We start from the raw sequence: 18,880 nt of genomic DNA, 5'->3' as shown, positions 1-18,880 counted from the left end.
GAAATGATTGATTGAACAAAATTAAACAAGTTTCTTTTTTATAAGATGTTTTGGAAACCTTAATATGTTGATACTCATTATGAATCTCTAAGAGGAGGAAATAATAAGCAGCATTCTGCTTGTTCATTCTTACAGGAGCCTATCATAATGTGTATTGGCTATGTGATATGGTTATCATGGTGGTTATCTAATGCTGTGTAACAAAGAGTCCCAAAATTTAGTGGCTTAAAATAACAAACATTTATTATTCCACAGTTTCTGTGTCAGGAGTCAAGGCATGGCTTGACTGGGTCCTTTGGCTCACAGTCTGACAACCAAGTTTCAGTTGGGGTTATGGTCATCCAAAAGTTGGACCGGGGAAGGATTCACTTCAAGACTCATGTAAGTGGTTGTTGGCAAGATTCAGTTCCAGACTACTGGAACAGGATCCCAGTTCCTTGCAGGCTGTTGGCTGGAGGATTCCCTCCCATGTGAGCTTCATAACTTATTAGCTTATAAAATGGCAGCTGGTTTCCACCCAGGTGAACAAGTGAAATGGCAAGACAGGGCAGGCAAGATGGAAGTTGGACTCTTTGTGTAACATAATCTCAGAAGCATTACACCATCACTTTTTGATTAGTCAGAACATAGGTCAGCACATGTGGTTGGCAGCCCATATTCAGCCTGCCAACCACTTTTGTAAATAATTGGAATACAGCTAATCACATTTATTTACATATTGTCTATGGTTACTTTTATACTGTAACAGGAAGAATTGAGTAATTAGGGAGAGACCATATAGCCCACAAAGCCAAAAATATTTACTACCTGACCCTTTACAGAAAAAGTTTGGCAACCCCTGCATTAGAAACAAGTCTAGCCCACACTCAAGGGGAGGGGATTCACAAGGGCATGGATATCAGGAAGCTGGAGTCATTGGGAGCCATTTTAGAACCTGCCTACCACATAATGCCTGCATTGATTTGGCACTTGGCAAGTATTTGTTGAATGAGTAGATGAGTAATTGTTCACATTCCCTAATTTTCCAAATTCAAGGGCTGAAAAGCGAGTTACAAGCTAAGAAAAAGCCAAATTCCTTCACTGATTATTAGGATTTGACACCTGTGTCAAAACTGTGACTATCAACTTGTGTAGATCTTATTAGTAATTTCCATCATGATATTAAATGAGGTGGATGATAAAATAACCTTAGAACTGAATTAATACGTATATCTGACAGGTTATTCTTTCACAACATCAGCAAATCGGAGGAAAGGGAAGTATTTTAGGGTGCTCATTTGGGATGTGAATTCTGGGGCAAGAATACTTCTTGTGAACTATGTTTACAATATCGTGGTCCCCAATATCTTCTATTACCAAGAGCAATTCAAAACTTAAGTGTACAAAACCAAATTCTCATCCATTCTTCATCTTTTCCCTGTGCCCTTTCTGCAAGAGCCAAAATACTATACCATGAAGTTCTTCCTTGATCATTTAGGATTTCTCTTGTTCTTACACAAAGCAGCGAGTCACACCTAGAAAAGTAAAGGTCCAGCCGCTGCCTTGCTTATGGCCCAGGTGTCCACTGAATTGAGGCCCCAGTGTGGGTGACACCAACTAGATAGATACCTCTTTCTTACATGACCCTGGAAAACAAGGGCTCTAAATGTTTCTGAAGTGTGTTGCAAGAAGGGAATGAAATAGGAGACCCCAATCTGTGGTTCTTCTCATTTAGAACTAGATCTATTGCTAACAGAACTAGATCTAACATACATACTGTTACAAAATCAAAGTGGGGAGGGAGCCACGTAATAAATGCTGTACTTCTCTTAATTTGTGTTTGAGTGGTTACTCTGACCTGCACTGTGCTAGTAAATCACTTCCCCACACACTAGCTCCTTCACTCCTCACCTTCACCCTGGGAGTTAGATTACAGAGGAGAAAAGCAGGCTAAAGAAAATCATCTGAGGTCAGACAGGGAATAATTAGTTATCAAGTTTAAAAATTATACTGGATCCTCCCTAAAGAGTGAGTGTAACTTAAATTGGATGTATGACTGCTATGGGTTAATTTGGAAATACAATTTCTTTTGCATGGCTGACCACACAACTGGCTATTGAGGAAATCAGCAACTGACACTAGCTCTTCTTTGCTTAGCAAAAATAAAAAAGGGGGGGCGGTGGGCGAGGTGGGGAGGAGCCTGTTGTGCGACAACCAAAACCAGATTAAGGGTTGAGATGGCGGGCAATTGCCAGTCCATAGAGAGAGCTAAATTGTCACTGGGTTAAAGCAGAATCCTACTGTCATTAACTGTTTCCTCAGGTGATTTCTTACACAGGTGGAGACACGTAAATTAGGCTAGTCCTGCTCCACGGTAGGAGACAAAACGACTTGAAGGGAAATTAGAAACAAAACATTGTTCCCTGCCACAGAGGTACCTACATTTGTGTTCTCTTATGATTCACACATGCAAGTTGTACCATGATTCATTTATTCTCTACAGTTTAATCCCTTAAGCATGTTCTATATTTTCAACATTTCAGAGGCTATGCAAAGTCACTTAAACTTTTAAAATATGTATCTGACAATTACTTCCCTGAGAAACTTTTAGATTCTATGCACTGAAAAAAAATTCTATAGAAAGTCTTCCTCTTGCAGCATGAAGAAGGAATAAACTACTAGGAGTGAAGGAAGAAACCCCAGTTTAACCCCTTAAATATGCCTTTCAAGAGTTATCTGGGGGGTACCTGGGTGGCCTGGGACTAGCTTGGGTCTGCTTGAGATTCTCTCTTTTTCAAATAAATAAATCAGTAAAATCTTTATAAAAAAGTTATCTGGTTCTAAAGATTGCAAAAAAGAACCAGAGTACAAGAAAAATTTGTGTGATTAGTGAAAAACAGAAATAAAAGACTAGTTCCGATAAGTTAAATGTCTGTATTCAGGACCTGTAGAAACATGACTTATTTTAAACATGAAATGGCCTATAATTTTTTTTTAATGCACAAATAAGTAATGGATAGTGGAAGTGATGGCATGTTTTGGGGAAATCTGCACTATTGATAGTACAGGAGGTGTTAAGAAATGCCATGTTTGTGAGCCCAAACTGGACATGATCAAATGCTGGACTGGCTGACTGACAAGTAAAACTATAAAATTAGAGCTGCAACAAGAAGCAGCTATTTAAACTCGTTCAGGAAAAATAAACAGGGTTGTTCTAAAACTTTCAAGTCCCTAATCCCTACTTTCTCCTTCTGAAATAAGTTTTAGAGCATGAATTTTGAGGTTCCCCAGGTGCACAAATGTCAAGATGGGCCTGAAAATAGTGGCCTGGGTTGTGCTGAACTTTGATACAGATGATGTCAGGATATTCTGTTCTGATATTTATGGTAAGAATTACTAATAAGCGCAGCATGAGTTTTAAAAAGAAAAATATAGAAAAAATATGTCTTTAATTATTTGTTCTGTTCATCAAATCTTAGCATAGTAATAACTCCTAGAGCGACACAATCCTAACCAGGGCCCGTATTCACCGCAGGTCTGTAGTTCCCCTTCACGCCCCGCGCCCCCCCTCCCCGCCCCACTCCCCACACCGCTGGGACTCCGTGGTAGGAAAGAGGGTGAGAACTGGCAGAAAGAGGGAAGGAGCTGGTGTGAGCCAGTCTGGGGTCGAATGAAAATCCGTGTTTTCCAAAGTGCTCAATAACTTGACTTCATTTCTATCCCTAATGAATGCTCTGGAGGAGGTTCAGTTGCCTTGCCACCGCCCAACTCAAACCTACGCAGATTGATTTTGTTTCTCCGCAGAGCCACTGCAGGGTTTTTTGGATAATTGTGGGGCTGCGGAGGTTCTCAAGGTCATGTGGCGTGGGGGCGGGGGGGGGCGGAATGGCAGTGCCCTCCTCAGTGCGGCTTAGGGTCTTCCGGGGTTGCGTGGGGAAGCTAAGCCGGCCCGGGCGCTGTGTCCATGGGGTCCCAAGCAAAAGATGCGCGGCCCAGAAGCAAGGGCTTTACCTCCCGGAGGTGGCCGAGGGACCGGGCCTGGAGCGGCTGCCTCCTCTTTGGACCGCCGAGTGAAAAGCAGGGGTTTGAGCACGCGGCCGCAGCGGGGCGCGGTCTCCATGGGGACGGACAACAACCCCTCCCCCCGCAGACCCGTGCATCAGCGCCTGCGGCGTCGGGACTGCGGGACCCGCGTGCGCCTCCCCCGCCTTCCCCGCCGCAGGGCCCAGCAGCCGGTCTCCCGCCAGGCTGGGGTCCCGGCTCCTTCGCCGTCCCCCAGGGAGCCTAGGGTGGGACCCCTGAGGGCTTCGAGCAGAGGGGCCGACGCCAGGCAGCGGGACCCCAACCAAGAGGAGATGGGACACTGAAGCCAGCAATATTAAAGTCCTGTGATGGGAAACGTGGGGTTTATCTTCAGCAAATCCTCAGACTATTTTGATACTTATTAACAATTTTAGCGTTCTACAGGAGGAACCAAAATCAAAGTAAACAAGTTTAAGGGATCTGGAAGTAACACAAAAAAGGATAAATGGTTTGCTCTGGTAGTATTTTTTTTTTAATCATCCGTAATTAAAATTTGTCTACAAGGAATATACAACATCTACATAATAAATTTTATTCTAAAAGTTTTTTTTTTTAAAGATTTTATTTATTTATTTGAGAGAGAGAGAGAGAGTGCAGGAGCAGAGGGAGAGGGAGAAGCGGACTGCCCCCTGACCGACTGAGCCACCAAGGTGCCCCTCTTCTAAAAGTTTTATTTTAATCAGGCACCTTTTTTTTTTCTGTTGCCTTTAATATGTTTAAGTTGTGTGAAAGGGTACAAATGAGATAAACTAAAGTTTTATTACCTGAGGCCCACATGGGGCCTCTTGACACAAAGGACAAATGAACCAAATGAATAAACAAGGTCAATCTGATGCTCTGTCACTAATCCACAGGAAACAGCTTTTGCTTTACTCTGTCTCAGGACCCATCCAAGAAAAACATGTCACATGGCAAAATTTCCTTTTGCTCTGTCGGGTTCTAGAATGCTGTTTCCCCACCCTGGAATCCCTGTCCTCTCAACCCAAGTGAAAAGTTTGGAAGGTTGTATTTAATGTTCTGCTAATTTTCTCATTTTTAAAAGGGGTATCAAAAAGACCCATTAGATAAGTTGGTCAAAATTCTTTGAACTCAGAATGCCAAAAATTACTAAAATCGAGATTTATATCTTTCAATGGTTTCAGCCTCCCACCAAATTAGATGCTTGTTTCTCTATCCTGGAAACAAGGAAGAAGCATGGGCCTCTTCTAAAATGTGAAGGCAACTGAGGTATGATTGAATAAACAAAATGTGGCATATCCACACAATGGGGTATGATCTGGTCATGAAAATGAATGAAGTACTGAGCCATGCTACAACACGGATAAACCCTGAAACCTTGAAAATATTAAGTAAAAGAAGCCAATCATAAAAAATCATGTGTGATTCCATTTATACAAAATGTCCAGAATGGGCAAACCCATAGACAGCAAGTAGATTACTGGTTGCCAATGGCTGGGGGGTTTGAGAAATGCGGAATGACTGCCAATGGGTTTCTTTTTGGAAAGATGGAAGTGATGAAAATGTTCTACAATTAGATTATGGTGACAGGTGCACAACTGTGAATCCAGTAAAAACCACTGAGCTGTACACTTCAAAAGGTGTATTTTATGGGGTATGAGTTAATTATTTCAAAAAAGCTGTGTAAAATGGGAAATTAAACTAATGTTTGCTGTACATTGTTGGTGTTAGCTGTTGTGATAAGCAACTTATACTTTTCTCCTTTCTCCTCATAATCACTACTACTACGAGCTGGTTATTAATTTCATTTTCTGGATGAAAAACAAAAGTTAAACCCAAAGAAGTAAATGTGCATGAACAGAAAGCTAAGGGGCAGGATGGGGATTCAAATCAAGGTCTGACTTTAAAGCCCATGCTCTTTTCATGACTGACACCAACACTGAAATGTGCACAAGGTGCAAAACCTGGAAGAAAATTACAGAACCCAAAATTTTATAAACACAGTGTACTTTTGAGGATTGAATTCTTGTATTCCTAGATTGAAGACTACAGGTTTCTTCAAAATAAAACAATAAAGACTAATTTAAAACAATCACTTTATTAAAAATAGCAAATTTCACAAATACTCATTTACCAGTTTGTTGGCACTGGCCACTGGAAAACACACCAGTGTGTGTACTGATTGTCTAACGTAAACTGAAGCGGGGCTGCCCCAAGAAGCCTGTGCATCATCAACTTATAATCAACATGGGAATAAGTTTGGTGAGCTCAGGAAGGATAAACCTTCAGCCCTATTAATAACATTTTGCTCAATGCATTTCAAGTATAACCCCTGTAAGGCAACAATAGAAAGCACAGCAGCACAATCTCTGCATCACATTTCCTGATTAAGCCTTCAACAAGGCCTAGGCTCCAGTTATGGCAAATAACAGCAAGGCAAATTCACTAAAAGCAGGAGTGAAATCAATCATTGCACTGGCACTTTAATTATGTCATTCCTTATTGTGGAAGATGATTCTGCTATTGGATTCAGCTGGAAAAGTAAAGAATGCTGCTCATCTTCAAGCCATGAGAAAGCGACCACATGTCATTTTAGCTGGTAGAAGTATTTGGAACATCCTGGGCATCTGCCAAATGTAGTTTTTGTCTGAGTTCATCAGTTAAGAAGATTTTCACTCTGTAATGAGTACTTCTTTTAAATCATGGGAAATTACACTCAGGAGGAGCTAAGAGAGAGAGGTATTAAAATAAAGGAAATATGTTTAAAGGGAAAGTGCCTATGTCGCTGAGAAACCTGGATGTGATAAGACAATTTTTAAATATCGTGAAGCAATTATATTATATCCAGAATTTGAAGACTTAAAAACAGTCACTAAATCAAGATTATGTTTCAGGTTCTAATACAGCACAGAATTATTTTAATGTGGCAAGAATGATTTTCATGGTAAGGAACTGGTGAGAGGCAAATATGAAAACTTACCAGATTAAAAAACAATCATTTGAGAGGACACCACTTTATCATCCTTGGGAAAACAATTTCTTTGTAAAAGTCAAAAACAGAATCATCATAGGTCTAAAACTTTTCCTATAATCCTCTGAATTATTTTTTTAAACAAGATTTTATTCATTTATTTGTCAGAGAGAGAGTGAGCAAAAGCAGGGGGAGTGGCAGGCAGAGGGAGAAGCAGGCTCCCCACTGAGTAAGGAGCCTGATGCGGGACTCGACCCCAGGACCCCGGGATCATGACCTGAACCAAAGGCAGATGCTCAACCGACTGAGCCACCCAGGAGTCCCCCTCTAAATGATTCTTTAAGAAGATTGGAAACAGGTTGGAATTCCTGTTTAAGTTGTGTGAAAGGGTACAAATGAGATAAACTAAAGTTTTATTACCTGAGGCCCACATGGGGCCCCTTGACACAAAGGACAAATGAACCAAATGAATAAACATGGTAAATCTTATTGGCCAATAAGGTCAATATTATTCCCTTTCCTTCTTATCATCATTGCCTTTCATTTTCCTTTTTCATCTCTCTGTATGATCCACCCGCTATCCATTTTTTCAAGACCCAATTCAAACAATGCTATGGATACACTGAGAACAACTAAATGCTAGCAATACACATACGGCAGAGGTTGCTAAATTATACAGACATGAGTATTGCCATCAAAGACATTGTCCAGTTGGAAAGCTGAGATTTAACGTATACAAAAATCAACAGATAATGAAGTAGAATGCTAGCTCAAGGTACAAATAAAATGCTTTATGGAAGTGGTCAGCTTTGGTGTTATTTGATAAGGGAAAGGGGGAGGCCAGAGCAACTCTAGGTAGGAAGTACAACCTGAACAAAGGCATTAAGATAAGCATGAACATGATGTGTTCTTAGATATCCAGAGAACCAGCCTAGTGGTAATGAAAAATAATGTAAAATACAAGAGGATATGTAGGTTGAGATCATACTACTGAGAGCCTTTAGAAAGTCTGAAATGGGGGTGCCTGGGTGGCTCAGTTGTTAAGCGTCTGCCTTCGGCTCAGGTCATGATCCCAGGGTCCTGGGATCGAGCCCTGCATCGGGCTCCCTGCTCAGCGGGGAGCTTGCTTCTCCCTCTCCTACTCCCCCTGCTTGTGTTCCCTCTCTCGCTGTGTCTCTGTCAAATAAATAAATAAATAAAATGTTTAAAAAAAAAAGAAAGTCTGACATGGTGAAAAACTTGGTCTGAAATAGGAATGGCAAGATGAGAGTGATATTTTTAGGAAGAATAATTTAGTGGTATTGTCTAAAGTCTACAGCAGCACTGTCCAAAAGAAATTTAATGCACATCACAGATACAATTTTTAAAATATATTTAATTTACACTAATATATCAGAAAACTATCATTTCAGCATATAATCATTATAAAAGTATTGAGATATTTTACATTCTTTTTTCCATATTAAATCTTTGAGGTCAGGTATACAAATTATAGTTCTAGTACATTCCAGCCCATATTAGCTGCATTTCACGTGCTCAGGAGCCACATGGCTCGTGGCTGCCATATTAGTGCAGCTCTGGAGCTGGAACAGAAGAAATTTGAAAGGTTATGGGATAAAGTTATGAGGGTAAGGAATGAAGGAAGAATAAAAGACAGAGCTGATGGTGCCTGACAACTAACTGTGATTAAGAAGTGGCAAATAATTTCCTGCCCACATCCAGGCTCAATGGCAGATAGTGCCATGACTGAGTAGCAATGTCTGCCATAGTCACAGAAGGAATTTAAATAATCTTGGAGACTGAAATAACAGAGGCAACTGATGACAGAGAGGGAAGGTAGGAGGGAAATTCTGAATACAGAGAGAACAGTTATTACAAATGAGGAAACTAGAGTTGCCAAACTTTGCCCAAGGTTACACACATGCTTACCAAGATTTGAAACCAAGCAATTCAAAGCCCATGCTCTTGTATTCTATCATGTAATCTTGTTCAACTGTGGTGATTGAATCAGGCAAAGTGGTAAATCAACCTAAATGTTTAACAAAAACTCAGAGGATAGGAGATACTGATGTGTCATACACATAGAAAGAATATAAAGCATAGAATACAAAGCTCAGAATGGATATAAGAAAAAGAAAAAAGAACTAGGAACTACTGCTAAGAGAAGCCTTGTAATTAACTCATATCTAATCCTCAAATTTAAGTCCTTCTTGGCAATGATATTTTACGTTAATGTCTCTCACAGTTTATGTCGCTTCTCAAAACTTTATTTTCTTCATCTGTAAAATGATAAGTGTAATACCACCTACTTACAAGAGTAGGACCAAAGAAGAAAATGCATGTAAAGCCCTTCATAAAATACTTGGCAAGTAGTAAGGACTCAAATAAGATTAATGATTGTTATTACTAGATTTGTATATACCTCTCTATTTCTTCATTGTTGCTACTGCATAATTTAGCAATTAATAACAGTATATGTTATTAACAATAATAGCAATTTATATATATATATTCTACAGTTTGGAAAATTTCATATACACATCATTACATGTAGCAATTACCCCATATGACAGAGGACACTCTGAGATACTAAACAATTTACCCAAAGTTAATTATCAAAACCAAATTTCAAAAATCAAATCTCTTGACTCTACAACCAGTATCTTTTTAAGTATCTCATTATTTAGTCCAAAGGGACTAAACTCTCAAATTATTTTATAGGCAGGATCATTTCTTATTGTTCTTATAATCTCACACTGTACCTAGGACTATGTGCAAAAATACATTTTGAAAAGTTCCTGAAATAATTGCTGCAAACTGAAATGTCAAAGCCTGAATATTTTACATGTGCCTTGGTGATTTCCTTTAAGCTAATCCTATAATACACTTTATATGCATCTAAAGTGTTCTATGTAATGATAGTAAATTTTTTTTTTTAAAGATTTTATTTATTTGACAGAGAGAGACACAGCGAGAGAGGGAACACAAGCAGGGGGAGTGGGAGAGGGAGAAGCAGGTTTCCCGCAGAGCAGGGAGCCCAATGCGGGGCTTGATCCCAGGACCCTGGGATCATGACCTGAGCCGAAGGCAGATGCTTAATGACTGAGCCACCCAGGTGCCCCTGTAATGACAGTAAATTAAGTATGGCATTTTATGTCTGCATATCCAACTGCTATTTAACTTAAGAATCCAAGGTTCAAAATAATTTCTATGGCAATAGCCTAATCCTCAATTCTCCTGATTAATTTTTTTTAAATTTGTTTTTAAAAATCCAAAAACAATACAAAGCAAAGCAGAACAAACCAGAAACACAAAATGGCAGCATACAAAAACAACTAAAAGTTCCATGTGGAAACCAAAGGGGAAGAGAAATGGCCCCAGTAAATAACAGTAGGTGCCTTTGTTCACTTGATTGAGCTATTCACCAGAAGTTACAACTTGTAAACTTTTCACTGTTGATATTAGGCAAAAGGATACATGGAAGAATTCAGTTCTTCTAACTGTAACACAAAGAAACAAATTTAATTTTAATTTTTATAAGAAAAATATCTTAAGTAGATGACTGTTTACACATTTTAAAATAACCTATTTTTCATTTAAGCTTTCTTTAAATGAAAAAGTAAAGTATTGAAAAAACTTTCCAAAAATTTCCAGGCTGGGAAATTCACTTATACAAAATAATTATAAAGTACCTTTAGCATTTATTAAACACAAATATGAGAAGAGACTGAAACCAGATAATAAAAACCGGAGTTTTATAAGGATTCTTAAAACCATGAATAATTGTAATCATCTTTATTAATAGTTTAAAAAAAGTTGCCATTTTAATGATTAAAATCTTTAAAACCTTTGTTTTAAAGATTTCACATTTCATTCAGTTTTCAGGATGAGGCAGAATTAATCACACCTATTTTACAGAGGAAAAAATCAAAGTTACAGAAATATTAACGAAATTTACAAAGTTATACAGATATAACCAGAATGCAAACCCCAGACTAAACAAAGGCTTTCTGGTTTCAAATTCAGTGTTCTCACCATACCACAGTCATTTTCCTAAATGTAGTGCAAAACAAACTTGCATTTATTTATTAAGAGGGACTAGTAAAAGGAAATACTGGTAAGACTGAACACAGTAGATGTGAAATAAAATACACAGGCTTGAAACTTTAAAAGTATGGGCATATCATTTCCCACACATTTACTTATTCAAAGGATAAAGAGAAGCAACAGAAATGAAACCTTTTTGTCATTAGTGAATATGGAAACTATGCTAAAACTAAAGTATCAATTTTTCTTCATGTTTAAAGAGGTAAATTTCATTAACACCTTTCAGTTTAAGAATCAGACGTAGTGTTATAGATGGGATTATGTCCTCCCAAAACTCATACATTTTAGTCCTAATCCTCCATACCTCAGAATGTGAGTGTATTTGGAGATAGGGTCTTACAAAGATGCAGTAAGTTAAAATGAGGTCATTAGGGTGGGCCCTAATCCTGTATGATTGCTATCTTTACAAGAAGAGGAAATTTGGACATGGGCACCCACTTATAAAAGGTGAATACCATGTAAAGATGAAGATGGCCATTTACAAGCCTAGGAGAGAGGCCTCAGAAGAGACCAACCCTGATGACATCTTTTATCTCCATCTTTGGGCCTCCAGAACTGTGAATAAACTTCAGGTGTAGCCAGTCTACAGCACGTTGTCATGGCAGCTTTAGCAAGCTAACACACATAGCAATGTACTAAATTACCTTAAACACCAAATACAGTTCTGTATTTAGAAATAAGTAACCACCTGAGTGAATAACACAAAATGTATTAATCATGTCATGATCTTCTATGTATTAAGATCTTATCATATATGTACAGAAGTGAATCTTTCACTTTTAGATTTGCCAGCATTCTCAGAATATATGCTCAGACGTAAATATGGCAATTTCTTTGAAATACATTTCTTTTAAAAAAAATAGTAGAATACAACATGTGTGAAACTTGAAAATACTACACTAAGTGAAAGAACCCAGTCATAAGAAGCCACATATTGTGTGATTCTCTTTATATGAAATATCCAGAATAGGCAAATCCATACAGTTAGAGAGTAGATTAGTGGCTGCTAAGGGATGAAGAGAAGGGAGAATTGAGAGGTAAAGGGTTTCTTTTGTGGGTGATGAACATGTTCTGGAATTAGACAGTGGTGATATCTGCAAAATACTGTGAATGTACCAAAAACCACTAAACGGTATACTTTAAAATCATTAAAACGATGAACTTTATTTCAATAAAAAATTTTTATGAAAGGAATAAAGAAAAAGAATTACACTCACGTCAGACAGAAGCCTGTCCAGATTGGAGTCACTGGCTGTTTTTCTCTTATCCTCAGGAAGTTCCTCTAACTCTCCATAGAGCTCCAAATTCAAGCGAGCTAATTTCTCCTGCATTCCCCGAACATGTTCCATCTGTTCAATGGAACATTCATTTCCTGAGGGAACATCCCAGAACGTTAATAAAGATTAGGACAGTTCAAACTAACTGCCTTGAGGAAAAACTTTTAAATTCAAGGTGTTCACAAGAAATTAGCTTTCTTTCTGTTGTAAATTGCACTGTTAATGACTGAATATTTTCTGTGTATAATCACAAATCAAATCCTGTTTTCACAGGAAAACAATGATAATCTAAGAAATGACTGTGGGCACTAAGAAAATCAGATAGGAAAGATTTTCTGTAAAAAACAAAATCATCGGGGCACCTGGCTGGCTCAGTCAGTGCAGCCTGCGACTCTTGGTCTCAGGGTTACGAGTACAAGCCCCATGGTTGGGGTGGACATTGCTTGAAAGTAAAATCTTTTAAAAATTAAAAACAAAACAAAACCCCCAAAACCAAAAATCATCCCTTAGGAAAAGAAAATTCTTTTTTTTCAATAGTAGTATCATTTCTAGAAGGAACAGCATCATCTAATCATGTTCAATTTGACAAATGCCATTTGAACTGAGTGACCTAACATTTTATAATAATAAGTGAACTTGAGATTCTTGTAAGAACGTCAACCATGAATCGTTTTTGCCACCAATTATATATGCCTCCTTTAAGAAATATAAATGAAAATATTTATGAAGAATGTTATGATGCATGAGAAACAGTGTAATATTTTCAGTTGTATACTCATTAGTGCAAGACAGCTTAATTGCTAAAGGACAGGTCTTACATTATTTACTGACCAGAGTTCTCTGAGGTGGCATTATCTGCTCAGGGCAGCTAATATATACACAGTACATGATAAATTACATATTTTCATACAGTTAAGTATAGCCTCTACAACCTCTTTTTTTTTTTTAAGATTTATTTTTTTAAGTAATTTCTATACCCAACGTGGAGCTTGAACCCACAACCCTGAGATCGAGAGCCGCATGCTCCACTGACTGAGCCAGCCAGGTGCCTCTTGTCTCTACAACCTCCTGATACTAAAATATTTTTCTAAAAAACCTTGGTTTTCTCAAATAAATAAAAATCTTTAAAAAAAAAAAAAAGCGCGCCTGGGTGGCTCAGTTGGTTAAGTGACTGCCTTCAGCTCAGGTCATGATCCTGGAGTCCCTGGATCGAGTCCCGCATCAGGCTCCCTGCTCGGCAGGGAGTCTGCTTCTCCCTCCGACCCTCCCCCCTTTCATGCTCTCTCTCTCTCAGTCTCTCTCTCTCAAATAAATAAATAAAAATCTTTAAAAAAAAAAAATAAAAAACCTTGGTTTTCTCAAAGGTATACTACAGCTCAGCTAAAGTTGAAGTATCTTGACTCAATTAGAATTTATGTAAATTACACTATAATTTCCTCCAGCTAGCTCTGTATCTTCATAAATCGACAATATTAAATTATGTTGACTACTGATAATTTTGAAGCTAGTTACAGCTTTTTAAAAGTCATCCTTTCCTCACAGAAAATATCTCGTATTTCCTTTGTTTTTCAACAATTAGTAGTGATCTGGAAGGTCAAGTGGAAGAAATACCCCAAGAGAGGGGTGTGTGTATGTGTGTGTGTGTGTACATATGTATATACTGGCAGAAATATAAATGTATCAATACACAACATATATAGATAAAAGGGGGGGATAATATAGAGTAAAAATATAAAGAAGCAGAAATCATAAGGGATCCAGGTGATCTAACATGAGAACAACAGAAGCTCCAAAAGGATAAAAAGGAACAGATGGAGGAGAAATCAATTAACAATAGAAAAAAATGTTCCTTCAGATGAAAATGAGTCGGAGGATATGAAGGACTCACTGATTCCCAGGCAGGATTAATGAGAAGAGTTAAAGAACAAAACTTTCAAACATGGACCCTTCTAGTTTCATCAGCAATTTATGAAAGAACTCTTCTCTGAATTCCACCAGTAATAGGTATTACCAGTCTTTTAATTTTGCCAGTCTGTTCGTATGAGGTGGTATTTCTTTTATTACTATTGCATGTGTGTTTGTTAAGCAAGTGAATTGCTCTTTTACCCAGTTTTATATGTGGTTATTTACCCTTGTGCTGGTGGTAGTGGCTTCAAAAAACCAGCATGTATGTTGATGACATTTATGCATATGTGTGAGATTCTGTATGTATGCATTCGATAATTTTCAAATTGCTTTATAAAAAATACAGGACAATTTTATCAGATAAGACTTATAAAGTAAGTTGCAAGCTGAATACAAAAACTCTGACTATATACTTTGTGAACTCATATCCAAAAATATCTACTTGTTTTAATGGAACAATCAGTTAACTGTTCTCTATCTTCATGGAAGAACAAGAAAATTGGATTCTTTTAAATTCAAAAGTGAGGAATGGTGGGCAAGAATTAAGTTTAGGCTTAAAAGTGTAAAGAAAAATGATCTTGAGACTTTCCCAAACTAAAACATTAAGTCTAAAATATTTAACTGATGAAGAATATTCCTTTTATTTGTTACTTTCAGGATAGTTATTCCGTAATAGTAATCCTACTTTAACATTTCAACCAACCTTCCCATCTTAAAAAAACTTTTTCCTGGAGCCTGAGTGGTTCAGTTGGTTAAACGTCTGACTCTTGATTTTGGTTCAGGTCCTTGGGGTTGTGAGATCGAGCCCTGAGTGGGGCTCCATGCTGGGCATGGAGCCTGCTTAAGATTCTCTCTCTCCCTTTCCCTCTGCCCTTCCCAACTCTCTCTCAAAAATAAATAAATAAATAAATAAATAAATAAATAACCCTTTTTCCTGAAATTTTAGAAAACAAATTATAATCCGTGACAAATGAAATCTAGGATGATTGCATTTTATGCCTCTGGACTCTTTTTTTTTTTTTAATAAAAGAAAATGATACTTTTAAAATGAATGGCAAAACAAATTCAGAAAACAAGATGCAAACATCTTGAAGAGAAAAACAAAGGGGAAATATCTATGGCTTGCCGAACGCTTGAAGTTTTCCAGAGTGGAAATCATTCAAAAGGCTGAGAAGCCCTCTCTCCATCTCCTGAACGTCTGAGACATCGGTGAGGAAAGAGTGCTGAATGGGAGCTGGCTGTGCACCTTTTCCTTCTCCACCCTGAGGTCTGGTCTTTTCTTTCATCACTCTGCAAAGACAATGCAATAAAAACATTAATTGCATACGATTATCTTTTAAAAAGAGAGAATTATACATATATATTATATATTATCTTGCTTTCCAAATATCTAATACTACAGAATACTCACATACATGCAGCAGTATTATATATCACATTTAAATTTGTTGCTCCTGTTTCCTTTAGAGCCTCAAGACAAATGATGTTCACCAAATATTAATAACGTGTAGTTCTAGGTGGTAGAATTTTAGTGTTTTAAATTTCTTCTTTGAACTTTTCCTGTGTTTGAATTTTTACAATAAATACAAATCATTTCTATGACAACAATGAAGCCACCCTTTTTTAAAAAGTAAAATTACCAAAGCACTCTCAGCTTAGTTAAAAAAAAAACAAAACCTGTATATTTTGTTCCCTTTTCCGGCTAATGCATCAACTGTGTCCATAAGTTTTCTCATTCTATTTTAGTAGGAGACAAAGTAAGGGCCTTCAAACCAATCATTCATTCTGCATGTTCTAATCCCTACACACTGTTACCTTCATAACGTTTTTTCTAAATTACATATAATATGTGCCTCAACTGTTTTAAAAGTTAAGCCAAGAGAAAAAAAGTGTTAAAGAATTACTGGATTTAGTATTTACTTTGATAGCATGTTGCTGTGATAATATGAAAGAAAAAAAATTTACCTTTTTAACTTTGGTCGCTGTGAAGTTGACTGTGATGCAGGATTTGAAAACCCTGTGCTTTTACTAACTGGAATGGAATTTTTTTTGGCATTAACAACCTGAGTAGAGTGGGCACTGAAAGACTTAGGACTCCTCCTCTTCACTTTCCGCTCCTCCATTGTTCTAAGTTCCTTATTGCACCAAGGCCAGCTTCTTATGACCTAAGGAAATACAGCAAAATTATACATACATGCTAGAATATACAAAAATGAAAGGGGTTTAAAGACCCATTTCATAGGCTGATAGCAATATATCAAGAATTTATTCACTCATCCCACAAATATTTACTCTATTCCACCTGCCAGGCACTATTCTGGATATTGGGAAGAAGGTAGTGAACATGACAAAGTTCCTGTCCTCAAAAAGCCTACATTATAGAAGGGGAACAATACATAAAAAATGAACAAAATAGCCATGTGATATTCTCAGCCTGACTCAAGCTCTAGGTGGTCTTTAGATCTCCCTGCTTAAATTTATTCTTAGAAGAACCACCCAGATTCAAACAGATGTATAACTGAAAGGGGTATCTGCATTTTAACTAATAACTAGAAACCTTATTTCAACCACCAAGCAGAAACTCAGTCTCTGCCTAAGGATAAAACTGATCCTAGTTCCTTGATCAACTTAAGTTCCATAAAATTAAATTTGTTTCATGACTATTTTGAGTATACTTTCTCTACCTATTTCCAAGGATACATGAAACTGTATTATATATGTTTAGGTTTGCTAGTATCAAAAAAGTTACACTATGAAGTTCCAGCTGGCCCTTCCATAGAGAACACAAGTCCAATATTCCCCCCTTACTTCATGTATTAATCAGCTCTATTTTCCTAACAGCCATCTATCAAAAAATACCCTTCTACATTTTCTTTTTACTTCTGCATACTATTAAATTCTTAATTATATTGTTTCCTGTATCATGAGATGAGAAATTTACATGGCTATTTACCTCATCAGACTGTAAAGTGCCTTAGCAGTATTAGCCCTTTCTGTGTACACTGTGTTGAATCTAACCATGCTATGACCATTCCAAAAGATTCAAATCCACTGATTACACTCCTAACATAATTGAGAATTTTAATGAAAACAGATTTTTTGCCCTTGTCTAAACTTGGTGCCACTAGCACTGGAATTTAAACCATTTCAGCTCGGTTGGCTCAGGCTGACTCTAGACAATCACAACTGGAACTATGATACTTCCAGAGAAGAAAAGGTTTTAAAGGAAAGGCTCTAATGACCAGTCTTTAATCCTAGATACGAAATATAAATTCATTCAAATCCTGGCTAACAATTTTTCCTTTAGTAATAGAACAGACATTTTGGCGTTGTTTCAGCATGCAACACAAATTAAATGGAATTTTAATAAGCAACTGAATAGAGACAATGGGATATCAGTTCTCCAAAGAGGTAAGGATCTGTATAAACTTGTGTTACACATAAACACATTAACCTTCGAATTTAATGATGCTAATGCACATTTGGTGATATAAGAACAAGAAAAAAAAAAACCTAGGAAGTAAAGTAATGCAAATAAACCAATAGTGGCTTAAACTATGATGTACTGAAGGGCCAGAGCCTGAAATTTATCCGTTTTTGGAAGGCAAATCTCTGCCACAAGAGAACCGAAATCTTTCCTGTACACCACGTAGCAAGGAAGCTTTTAAAGAAGGCCTTCGCAGACTGCTCATAGTTACTCACACACTGGTTTTGATTGCCAGGAACCCACAGCTTCCAAACAGGACCACTAGGAGTCCCTCTTGACTTCACCTCATTCCCTTTCCCCAATCAGCCGACACGGTGACCCTTCAGTTCTCCGAATTGAGCAGTGGCCAGAGTGGGTGGTGGAAGGGGCCTAACAGAGACACTGCGGGAGCGCTTTTCCTTCCACTTCCTACCTGAGGAAGGAGAGGATCGGGGTCCTCTTCCTCAACCTGCAAAGACCCCAGAGGCTCCGAAGCCACCGCCGCAGCTGCAGCCGCCGGTAATACTGCTGCAGCTTAAGCCGGGATCACATCCCGGACCCAGCTCCTCCACAGCAACTTTTGTTTACGGAAGTGATGTAAGGAGGCGGAGCCTCCGTGCCCCTGGCGGGAGCCTCGCCTCTTCCTGCCCCACCAGTGCGGCTCCCGTCTCCGCCCTTGGTACCTCATTGCTTCCACTCTCCTGCCCTCAATTGTACTTTAGGCGGACGTGGAAAGGGAGACTCATAGTTGGGCTTTTATTTTGGGTTCTGTGGCCCAGACGCACAGAGGGCTAAGGGACGGCGGTAGAGGCAGGAACGGGAAACTCAGTGCCCTTTCCGGAAGCTGCCCCGCCCCCTCGGTGAGTGTCGGTTCCCACGCACTACAATTCCCAGCATGCTATTCGAGCAAGCCCGGAGGCGGAACCGGAGTGTCGCCATAGCAACTGAATCAACTACCTCCCCGGGACGTCTCAAGGTAAACCAACTTTAGCTTGGAAGGCAGCGTGAAAAACCGTAATTCTGTCTAGGGACCCGGGCCAAGCCCCTAAATGAGATTTTATTACTATTAAAAGTTACTCTGTTCAGGCTCTAGACATACTACACTCACTACAGTGTACGAGGTAGGTGTTAATA

The 18,880-nt window shown here is 38.3% G+C and overlaps 2 protein-coding genes across 3 annotated transcripts in view; both read right to left on the bottom strand.

The window, feature by feature from the left end:
* ECT2L (epithelial cell transforming 2 like) overlaps positions 1-4,154 on the bottom strand; it is a 73,480-nt gene extending 69,326 nt beyond the window's left edge. Inside the window, exon 1 of the mRNA XM_031026288.2 lies at positions 3,991-4,154. The gene's annotated coding sequence lies outside the window, so the exon portion shown is untranslated. The remainder of the gene's footprint in view (positions 1-3,990) is intronic.
* Positions 4,155-6,099: 1,945 nt separating this feature from the next.
* Positions 6,100-18,349, bottom strand: CCDC28A (coiled-coil domain containing 28A). Of its 2 annotated transcripts, none has more exons than XM_006731643.3 (6): positions 18,180-18,348; positions 16,246-16,445; positions 15,407-15,570; positions 12,316-12,470; positions 10,469-10,491; positions 6,100-6,667 (listed from the first exon to the last, which is right to left on the bottom strand). In XM_006731643.3, exons 2-6 carry the CDS (start codon positions 16,401-16,403, stop codon positions 6,613-6,615), a joined length of 555 nt encoding a protein of 184 aa, XP_006731706.1. In that variant the 5' UTR covers positions 16,404-16,445; positions 18,180-18,348; the 3' UTR covers positions 6,100-6,612. The 2 variants fall into 2 exon arrangements, with proteins under 2 accessions (XP_006731706.1, XP_030882157.1); XM_031026297.2 differs by lacking the exon at positions 6,100-6,667 and adding an exon at positions 8,347-8,574 and having other exon boundaries at positions 18,180-18,349.
* Between the last annotated feature and the right edge of the window lie 531 nt (positions 18,350-18,880).

This window comes from Leptonychotes weddellii, chromosome 8 (genome assembly GCF_054177405.1).
Source record: "Leptonychotes weddellii isolate Sample4059 chromosome 8, ASM5417740v2, whole genome shotgun sequence".
In the NCBI taxonomy this organism is placed as follows: Eukaryota; Metazoa; Chordata; class Mammalia; order Carnivora; family Phocidae; genus Leptonychotes; species Leptonychotes weddellii.
The sequence above is the reverse complement of the archived record's forward strand: the minus strand, read 5'-3'. Positions and strand labels throughout refer to the sequence as shown.